Below are 10,999 nucleotides of genomic sequence, written 5' to 3' on the forward strand. Positions count from 1 at the left end.
TTTGGGACCAGAGGTGGACAAAAAAACCGGTTAACCGATCCGACCAGAAAATCAAACCGACACTAAATCGGTTTGAAACCGATTACGTAGAAACTGGTTTGAAACCGATTGAAACCGTATGTTTAGAACCGTTTTGTATTTTTCTCCATCAAAACGGTTAACCGAACCGAACCTGCCAAAACCAGTCAAAACCCGAGCCGAAACCAATCATAACATGATCAAGAAACCGGTCTTAACACAAACCGAAACCGATTATAAACCGGTTTTGACTTTTCTTGACCAAACCAAACCGGTTTTAAGTTTTAAACCGATTTGTACACCTCTACAAATTGGAGAGTAAACTATTTTAATTTCTATGTTTGTAAAACGTGTTTCGATTTTCCTAATTTTTCAACGAAATAAGAAATGGTTGGAATTCAGTTTTGGAAGGGCGGATAATAATAATAATAATAATAATAATAATAATAATAATAATAATAATAATAATAATAATATCGATAGTTGACAAAATGTAGGCGCATGTGAAAAATACAAATAAAACCGCTTATTACATGCTTCCTTTCCTTCACCCTTTCCCCTAATATTAATCCTCCTCCTCCTCCTCTTCCTCTTCCTCCGTTATCTTCAACTCACCCTTCAATTCGCTTCAACAATTAATCCATTTCTACATCATTAAACCAGGTAAGGCAAACACTTAATCTATACAATACTCTTCCGATTTATATTTTTTATTGCCATCAACACCTACTGTTTCATTTCAATCAATTCGTCTTCAGATTCTAGGTTACAACACTTACTCGGTTTCTCTTATTATTATTATTATTATATCATATATTTTTTTATTTTGTTTTTCTTTTTCCAAAATTTGCACACAACAGTTAGTCTACTAGATCTCAGCAACAGTATAGAAATCATAACAATAAGCTTTAAAAAAATATTTGGAATTATTTACACATTATTATGTCGCTTTTTGATAGTATTATTATAATTAATAATATTCACGCTTTTTGGCTTTTCTGTAATTGTTTCTTCTGGTGATTCTTATCTGTTACATATCCGAAACGATTTCGCTTCTTAAATAAAAAAGTAAAAACATTAAATTTGAATATTTATTAGCTGTTTTATACAATTATTAATTATAATAAAAATGAAATTAATGCCTTGAATTTGAAAACCGCGTGGCTGGAAGCCACGACCCTCCACCCCCGCCTGATATTTTGTTGATTTTTAATTTTTATTATTATTAAATTAATTAATTAATTAATATTATAATAATAAAAATGAGGTACTCGCGGTTCAAAGCGCGTGCTATCACGCGTAAGCTGCAACAACGTGTATTGTGGAGTGTATTGGGTGACACGTTTCATGATGCATGTTAATGCGTGTTGATGAATGCATATGTTGTGTCTTTAACTGTTTTACCTTTTTTTATTATTATTATTATTATTTTAAACGATTCATGTTTTGTTTTATTAGGATTTGTTTCTATTACTTTACCTCACAATTTGACTACTTTAATTAAATAATTACCTATTTAGATTCAAAGCTAATTTTATATATAATTTTAAGCGGCATCCAGCGATGATGGGAGGCTAAGCGTCTAGGTGGTGTTCACTGGTTGGATTCTTGATCTGAACGAGTTACTGTTGGCGAGACTTGGTGTTCCGGATTGAAAGGCGGGTGTATCCTGATGTGAATTGAGTCAGTATCCCGCTTAGAGGATTCGTTGTCCGTTCAAAAAAAAGGTTTTTAGTAATAATAATAATAATAATAATAATAATAATAATCGCTTTAGTTTTGCTGTCATTGTCTTCCTAATATTCCACCCTAATTTAGAATTGAACATTCCATGTGTTTGATTTTATAAGAGTCAAATTTACAATTCTTTGATGGGAATATAAACTATAAAACTTGGCCATTCCTACACAAAGATAATATCATTCATTTATTTTTATTTCTTTTCAGGATATATAATATTAGAAGCACGAATTTGGAACAATCAAAATGACATCTTCTTTGGTAAGCCTGCTTCTGTGTAAACTTTATATTATGTCAACTTATGGTGACAAGGAGGAAATAATATTTGTTTTGCTATGTGTATTAAGCTTATACATGTATGTTAATAAATGTTTTTCAGACTAAGGGCTATAAAAGGATGGAATCAAGAAATAAACATTCATGGTGGTGGGATAGCCACATCAGCTCCAAAAACTCTAAATGGCTTGCAGAAAATATTGAGGGTAAGTAATTCTATTGTGGCATTTATTAATTATTTAGACATTTAACCTATTTTTTGCCAAAATAAGCATTGATTTTTAGCCTTCTTAAAAGTAAACATATTCATAATCAAGCATTTAGACAAAGCCAGGTAAGCAGAGCGGGCTGAGCCGACACAATGAAAAAACCTTAAAAAGTACTAAAAGGTTCACGAAAACAATCAATCAAACCGGACCGCGAAAATGTTTTGTTGTCTTTACATGTGATTTAATTTGATCGGTTGTTTTTGTGAGCTTTTTAAGGTTTTTGTGCGGCTAAATTTTATCCTCGTTAGCCAGCTGAGCTTATTTGGCGTTTTTTGATTAGTTGGTTGGATGCGCATATTTTTTCAAATTGTTAAAATTGTATTTTTATAATAAGTGTGCCAAAATATTTTTCATGATGTTCTCAAAAAATGGGCTTTTCTTAAATTTTCTTTTCATAGTCAAAATATTTCAAAATAAAGTTATCTAGTGATCTAATCAATTTGGGACCCCTAAAACACATCTTTAATTCAAATTACCAACTTTTTAACCATAAAACAACACAAAACTTGTTGATTGCAGAAATGGACCAAAGTGTAAAACGCATGTTAAAACTAATCGAAGAAGACGGGGATTCATTCACCAAAAAAGCCGAAATGTACTACCAAAAACGACCCCAACTCATTTCACATGTCGAAGAGTTTTACCGAATGTACCGTTCGTTAGCCGAACGGTACGATAACATCACAGGCGAGTTAAAGAAAAACATCCCCTCAGACCTTCAATCTCAAGGGTCAGGAGTTTCAGATGTTAGCACTGAACCACCCCCGCTTTCTGACCCTCGGGCCAGGACCAGGACCCGACCTGTGGGTCTTAAAAGTGGTGGGAGTGGTTCGGACTTGGTAACCATAGGTGACGACACTTCTACATTGGATTCAGAGTCGGAATCTGATGACTCCTCTGTTAATAACTACTCGATTGCATCGGGAAACGGTGATCACCGAGGGTTGATTATCAGAATCACCGAGTTGGAAAGTGAAAATGAAAAATTGAAAAACGAGTTACGAAAGTATGAACTGATGGCACCGATAGCACCTCAGCCGGATGATGTTAAAGAGGAAGACAAAGAAAACCGGGCACTCGAAGATGAGCTGAAAATAATAAGAGAAAAGCTTAGTGTTTCCGAGGAAGAAGTGAAACGATTAAGAACCGAACTCGGTTCGTCTAATCAAGCGAAGGAAATCACAAGCTTGAAATCAAAACTCGAGAAGGAAAAACGAGAGGTTTTGAAGATTCAAGAGCGAGTCACGAGGTACAAAACGAACTTATCGGACCGCGATCGTGAAATTCGAGCCATGAGAGAAACATTATCAAACGCGAACAAAACGTTATCAGAAGAGAATACGTGTCTTCAAGAACAAGTCACAAAGCTATTAAAAGAACAAGTGCTGTTAAACGATACCATTAAAGAATGCGATTTACGTTGTCAAATTTCGGACGAGGAGCTTCGAAGAATAAAGGTTTTGAAAACTGATCTCGAAACCGAAATCGAGAAGTTGAAGTTTGAAAACAACGAGCTCGTGGTAAAAGTCAAAGAGCTCGAGCATTCGTTGACTATAAAAGATGGTCAAATCGACGATTTGGGTCGGCATTTGGATGAGTTGCATTTAGAGCATGTCGAGTTGGTTGACCGTGTTGAAAAGTCAAACAAGTCGATAGAAGAATTGGAAAAAGAAGTAGCGAGTCAACGAGAGGTTATTAAAGAACAGGCTGAGGAGAAACGAGAAGTGATACGACAGTTATGTTTTTCGCTCGAGCATTATAGAGATGGGTATCAAATGATGAGACAAGCTTTTCTGGGTCATAATAAACAACACACGGTTATGGCATCTTAGGCGTCACGGGATTAAAATAAACGGGTTAAACACGTCGTTTCAAGCTAATAATCTTGGGGTTTTATTGGTTTGGTTTCTAGAGTGCAAGCAAGTAAAGGGTTGAATGTTGATATATTGTGGTCTGTCAATGTTTGCTCTTTAATTTATGTTTTCGTTTTGTAAGCATTTAAACTAAAAGTCTTTTTGCATTTTTACTTTTGGTCTATTGGGTAGTTTTAAAAAAGGAAAACTTCAAATAATAGTAACAAACTTTTTTTTTTTATTAAACCAATATGGCTGCTCTAACTTTTTTTTATCGGCCATGCACAATTTTTTTTTTTGTCTCATTTAGATTACTCAATTTTCATGTATGTACCAATCAGGGTTTTATGTACCAATCAGGGTTTTTTTACCATTTTGGTAAGTTATTATGATATTTACATTGTTATTGATGACATGGAATTTATAATTAATGGCATGGATATTATAATTAACAATCAAATAACACAATATTTGTTTTAATAAAACTGAAAATATATTTTTTTTAATAAAAAAATGAATACTGATTAGGGCTGGCAATTTACACACGAGACACGAATACACGACACGTACCTGCACGACCTTAACAAGTAACGGTAAAGCCTTGACAGGTTTCGTGTACTAAACAGGTAGACACGAATTTACCTGTTAATTTTCGTGTCTAAACAGGTAAAATACATGTTTACCTGTGGGTATCTGGTTAAATTTTTATAATTAAATATATATATAATATTATAATTATAAACTATTATTATCCTCAAACCCTAGCTCACGTTTCCACTTTCTACATTCAGATTTTAGATATCCACATTCCCTCCATCGCCGCCACCACTTCTCTGGACAAACCCCTCTCCGCCCGCCGCCCCTCTTCGGTGATCCCCTCGCCGCCGCCGCCCCTCTCTGCCCGCCGGTGATTCATCCGCTGCCACCACTTCCTCATCGGACTTTCTCCTCTCCGCTGTCAGAGCCGCCGCCGCCCGCCGGTGCTTCCTCTTACTTGGTAAGTTATTAATCTTTACCTACCTATTATTCCCTAAACAGGTTGTCAAATATGTGTTACTAAACAGCTCTTATCGTGTATTACAGGTATTAACAGGTTCGTGTTCGTGTTTAGGATACAGGTACACGAAAAGTTTTCTTGTCGTGTACAGGTATACCCATTTCGTGTTCGTGTCTTATCGTATTCGTGTCTTATCGTGTACGGGTATACACGATATGTCAGCCCTAATACTGATGCTTTTTGAGAAAAGATTTAATCCTTTTACTCTACCGTATTTTTTTTAATAAAAAAAATTAGAATACCGATGTTTTTCGAGAAAAGAAAATAAATTTATTCAAAACTTAATAATTAAAAAAATCATGTTTTTTCTGAATTTATTTATAAACAAAATCCATGTGACTAATTTTAAATTCCCTATCACCAGTCCATGTCATCATTAACATTTTTTTAAATGAAAATATTTCATGTCATCATAATAATCTACCAAAAAAAATAACTTTGATTAGTATATATGTGAAAGTTGAGTGATGGAAATGAGACAAAAAAAAAGCTTGTGAGTAACCTAATTGTCATAAAAAAAGTTAGAGTAACCAAATTGATGCAGTAACGAAAGTTGGTTACTATTCTATAAAGTTGCTCATTCAAAAAAAAAAGCATATTTAGAATTTGATATGATGCAAATCTAACATGGAATTTACTTGCATATTTTGGGGGTGTTTGAGATTTCTTATTTTACCTCCTTGTAACTTTTCATTAAATTATAAAAGTGTAACTTTAAAACTTTTTCTCTCACAATATAAGCAATCTCAAACACCTTATTACTCTTCAAAAAGTTAATAAGTTATCAGTTGGTGAAAATAAACAATTCCAGACACCCCTTTTGATAAAAACTCTGATATTTTTCAGGTAAACTTTTGAACAAACTCTGATATTATTGGGTTGAACTTTTGAGCATATCTAGCTAAACATAACATGTTCGTGTTGACCCATCAGGTTTACGGTCGTTTTATTTTTCTTTTGAATTAAATAAAAAAAACACATGTTTCATGTTTAACTTAAACTCCGCAAACGAAACAATCATAAACTATGCATATATTTAAGATTGTTGAACCATCGGATTTACGATTGATAAAAGAGAAATGTGTCTTGTTTAAAAGATAATTACTCTACATAACATAAGCTTGCATCGCATTTGGCCAAGAAGCCCGCGAACATTACCCAGCTAACATTAACAAGCATTTGGAATTGCTTATCAACTTTTGCTTAGTGTTGCAAATGTTCTAAGATTACATTTATAAATAAAAAAAATAGTTTGAAATAATATTTTAAGCAAAAGAATGGTGGTGGATAATTAGGTTGTTAAAACTCAAATCAAATTCAACTTGAACATATTTTCGAGTTGAGTACAAGCTAAAGAGCTTGTTCGAATAATACATTACAAGAGGCTGCTATATGACTACATAATGTGACCAAAAGTTTAGTGTTATTTAAGATGTGTATAAATTAAAGACCACTTGTTATTCAAAATTGTAGCAACACAATCATTAAAACAAAATTAAAAAAGAGAAAAAAAGGAACTCATTAGTGAGAGTTTAACGCAAACTGAGCTTCCAACTCGACTTGAAAATGCAAAACACTCGTTCAACCATCAATGACAAATAACCAAATAGCACAACCAAGACCGAAAACAGGTTTGTATTTTCAAAAAGGCTTTCGTGTAATACGTCCTAGAAACCAAGTTCGAAATCCAAATTATACACAACCTACAGTATCATCATCATCTATCAACCTCTAAACCTTATTTTCATCATTCATATTCGATAACCAGTAGACCAAAACAGACTTATTTTTCATTTTTGTTTTCTTTTTGTCATGCCTTTTTAGCGTGATTTCAATCATCCCAAGCATCATCAGCAGACCCCTCTTTTTTGAGCATTGCAGCGGGTGCAATCATGTATTTGTACTTGTCTTCAACGTTTATAGATGTCGGTGGAAGCTTTGATTGTGCTTCTTTATGTGCAGCTGCTGCTTCCCTCTCCTTCCTTCTGGCAACCTACATATTATTATTATTAAACCGGTCAAACAGATAAAAACAAAAACTTTAAAAAATTAAAAGAATATATAATGAGTAATCAAATACCTTGCCAGTGGCAAAAGCTACCGTGTTTCCAGATTGAACATCTGCTATTGCTTTCCTTATTTGTGATACAAGGAACTGAAAAGGGAAAACACAATGCAAATTGAATCATTTGTAGATAACCATTTGTCTTAAAAACATTTTTGTTTGGCCATATGTTGCAAAACTTTTATAGATTAGAGCGAGTATAAAGTAATAGAGAAAGGCTACCATATCACGATCTGTATAAAATGAAGTAGCCCGACCCGTTGATCCTGCACGGCCCGTCCTTCCAATTCGGTGCACATAGTCCTCCATTGTCTGAGATTTAATTAAACAAAAGTCAAACACAGATGCAAAGTAAAAAAAAGCTCGTTTTTAAATTACTATTGATCTTGTAAATGGATATAAAAGAAATTCTAGGGTTCCAAAATCCCAGGACACTTTGGTGTTTTTTGGATTTGTGTTTTAAAACTGGATATCTGATTATTGCAATTTCAAGTCACGGTTCGTTTAAAGTTCGAATCTAAAAAGTAAGAAATACCTTTGGAAGGTCCAGGTTAACTACATGAGCAACTCCTGTAACATCTAGGCCCCTAGATGCGACATCGATGGCAACCTGAAAATCAAATTGCAACATAAAAACAAAAAAAGTAATTAATATGTTTTTTTATTTTAAATAATTTAACTAAATATTACAAGCTTTGTGACATACCAAGATATTAGTGGGCGCATGTCTAAAATCACGAAGTGCACCTTCTCTTTCTCTCTGAGTTCGGCCTCCGTGAAGAGCAACCGCATTTAAACCCTGAGCTACCAAAGCTTCTGCCACCTCATCACACCTTGTCTGCATTAGAATACAAAATTTATTATTCAAATGGAATATGATAAGAAAGAAATTAGAAAAGATTCACAAGCAAATACCTTCCGTTCCACAAATACTATTGTTAAAGGAAATTGGTGCCCTAATTTTTCAGCCAGTGCAGCTTCCTCCACAAGTAAAGATAACAGTTGGTCAATCTGCAACATATATAAATTATCAGAAAACTGAAAATAATAGAATGATCAATTTCCTAAAGTATAGGCTATTTTATAATTATGTCTTGTATGAAATAAAAAATGCCCTTTTTGCCTGTTAAGGATTTTCATTGATGGTACTCTTTAGTTAATTCAATTATGGGTAGTAAATGAGTTATAAATCAAATTCATGAGTTACTCAATTCTGTAAAATTTGAAGTACCTTTTCATTTTCGGTTATTTTCTCCAAGTTTTGGGACACGTTCTCTGTTGGGCTGCTCACTTTTCCAACCTTCACTTGTACTGGATTTGTTAAATATTCCTATAGTTAACATAATATAAGAAAAGTTCAATTTAACTGCCCAATAACAATTTTGTAAGAACGAAATGATGACAGCAAAAGAATATGAAATGAGATAAACCTGTGCTAGTGCTTCAATCTCCACTGGCATAGTTGCACTAAACAACAGTGTTTGATGCTTTTCTGGAAGATTATGCATCACCTAGAAACAGAAGAAAAACACACATAAGATTAAATACATTTTTTAGGTATTTATCAAAAGCAGGTCCAAGGGAAATGTACATATGCACATGAGTTTGTATATTTGAAGTGTTAAATATAAGTTTTAAATGCATTTGGATGGCAGCTTATGTCCTTTTCGTCCAAAAGGATGAACTTCACAAGAGTGCATAAATAAAACTATAAGCACATGTCCAAAGTCGCATTCTTTTCAGAAGATCACTGAATTTTGGCCTGTAAACAAACAGCGCGTTTAGTGAACTGTTCGGCAGGAAGTCCGTTTGAACGAAGATGGACATATCTTTTTGTTCATTTAGTTAAACGAACGAACATGAACACTTGTCTCATTCGTTCATTTGTGTTTGTGAGCGTTCATTCATTTATGTTTGTAATGTTCGCTTATTTATGTTCATGTATCTTCATTCATTTACGTACATTTATCTTCATTCATTCATTTACGTTCGTGTATCTTCATTGTATGTAATCCACATGAACTAGACATGTGTTAAAGAACTTTGGCAACTTACATAAAAGACCATAAATATAAAAAAGACAAAAAGTAGGAGCATGAAATTGGAGGAGTTTGAAATTGATATGAAAACACAAGAATTACCTCTCTAATTTGAGGTTCAAAACCCATATCAAGCATTCTATCTGCTTCATCCAGAACAACATATGAAATCCGTGTAAATACTGTAAATATGTTAGCCATGAATTGAGATAGAAGAATCATAGAGAGGGAGAATTATCACAATCAATTGCTGATCCTATTACCTTCAATTAGGGTAGTTATGCAACGACTCAACTAACCCAAACTAACTGACTCAAACGAACAGCTACAAGATTTTACATCTTTAGACCTCTAACTATCAAGTATTGCAATTCCAGTCCTTAGACTTATTAAAACATATCTAACAAATCTTCCCTCGCAAATAACATTCTTGTCCTCAAGAATGGAAATGAGGAAAACGAGTGTTAAAATCATCCAAGAACTCCCAAGTTGCTTCAGTGATTGAGAAGCCATCCCAATGTACCAAAACCTGAGTAACAACAGTATTGTCTCTTTTAACTACACGACGGTCAATTACTGCTTGAGGTTGCAAAGTAAAACGAGGAAGTGCTGGTAAGGGAATTAGAGGAGCACTCGTACCATGTGCACGCTTGAGAAGAGATACATGAAATACCGGATGTATCTGTGAATCATCCGGTAAATCCAACCTATACGCCACTTTTCCAACTTTCTGTAGAATCAGGAAGGGGCCATAATACTTTGGGCCCAACTTATAATACTTTCTAACACGCATAGTGGATTGAACAAAGGGCTGTAACTTAAGATACACCCAATCACCCACTTCAAACAGTCTTTCAGTTCTCTTCAATTCAGCTGTTTGTTTCATTCGATTGCGAGCTTAGATCAAATTTTGTTTAAGACTAGCAATCATAACCTCTCTATCTCTATGTAATGCTTCAACTGCTTCCACATTCGTGTCGTTGGGAATATAAGGAAGATGAAGTGGTGGTGGAAAACCATACAAAGCTTCAAATGGGCTGCACTTAAGAGAGGAATGATAAGTGGTATTGTACCACCATTCAGCTAGACTTAACCACTTCAACCAATTGTGAGGATTCTACATAGTCATGCGTCTCAAATAAGTCTCCAAACATCGATTTACAACTTCTGTCTGACCATCACTTTGAGGATGATAGGCAGTGGAATATGCTAATTGGACACCTTGTAACTTCATAAAGTCTTTCCAAAATTGGCTTAAGAAAATGGGATCCCGATCAGAAACAATGGTCATAGGACAACCATGTAGCTTGAAAATATTATCAAGGAAAAGTTGAGCAACCTGTGCAGCATTATAAGGATGAGAAAGGGGAATAAAATGTGCATATTTAGATAACCTATCGACAATGACCAATATAACATCTTTTCCTAGTACCTTAGGCAACCCAGAAACAAATTCCATGGACAAATCAGTGAAGATATGATTAGGAACAGGTAAAGGTTGTAGTAACCCTGGTGAAGCTACAGGCTCATATTTAGTTTGTTGGCAAGATGAGCATTCTTTTACAAAGGTATAAACTTGCTTAGAACACCCTTTCCAATAACAAAAAGCTTGAATTTTTTTTTAAAAAGTTGGTATGTAACCTGAATGGCCTCCAACAGGAGATGAATGGAAAAGATAAAGA

At 34.2% G+C, this 10,999-nt stretch overlaps 2 protein-coding genes across 2 annotated transcripts; one reads left to right on the plus strand and one right to left on the minus strand.

The window, feature by feature from the left end:
- Positions 1-604: 604 nt before the first annotated feature.
- On the plus strand, positions 605-4,306 carry LOC143536407 (protein NETWORKED 4A-like). The gene is made up of 4 exons (XM_077030409.1): positions 605-681; positions 1,966-2,019; positions 2,138-2,240; positions 2,823-4,306. The coding sequence occupies exons 2-4, from the start codon at positions 2,005-2,007 to the stop codon at positions 4,133-4,135; spliced, it is 1,431 nt and encodes a 476-aa protein (XP_076886524.1). The 5' UTR covers positions 605-681; positions 1,966-2,004; the 3' UTR covers positions 4,136-4,306.
- Positions 4,307-7,012: 2,706 nt separating this feature from the next.
- On the minus strand, positions 7,013-10,203 carry LOC143536356 (DEAD-box ATP-dependent RNA helicase 52A-like). The gene is made up of 10 exons (XM_077030364.1): positions 9,957-10,203; positions 9,420-9,499; positions 8,709-8,789; positions 8,510-8,608; positions 8,194-8,289; positions 7,985-8,116; positions 7,814-7,888; positions 7,501-7,590; positions 7,294-7,368; positions 7,013-7,206 (listed from the first exon to the last, which is right to left on the minus strand). Exons 1-10 carry the CDS (start codon positions 10,201-10,203, stop codon positions 7,045-7,047), a joined length of 1,137 nt encoding a protein of 378 aa, XP_076886479.1. The 3' UTR covers positions 7,013-7,044.
- Positions 10,204-10,999: the final 796 nt, after the last annotated feature.

Source organism: Bidens hawaiensis, unplaced genomic scaffold (assembly GCF_021521415.1).
Source record: "Bidens hawaiensis isolate Kalapana, Puna unplaced genomic scaffold, B.hawaiensis_p1.1 tig00010796_1, whole genome shotgun sequence".
NCBI classification, from domain to species: Eukaryota; Viridiplantae; Streptophyta; class Magnoliopsida; order Asterales; family Asteraceae; genus Bidens; species Bidens hawaiensis.

Coding starts and splice junctions, on each gene's coding strand:
- LOC143536407 (XM_077030409.1), top strand. Junction 2,241..2,822: donor GCTTGCAGAAAATATTGAGG/GTAAGTAATTCT, acceptor TGTTGATTGCAG/AAATGGACCAAAGTGTAAAA.
- LOC143536356 (XM_077030364.1), bottom strand. CDS start 10,203: ATGAAACAAACAGCTGAATTGAAGAGAACTGAAAGACTGTTTGAAGTG. Junction 8,790..9,419: donor TTGAACCTCAAATTAGAGAG/GTAATTCTTGTG, acceptor TTCTGTTTCTAG/GTGATGCATAATCTTCCAGA. Junction 8,117..8,193: donor TAGTATTTGTGGAACGGAAG/GTATTTGCTTGT, acceptor ATTCTAATGCAG/ACAAGGTGTGATGAGGTGGC.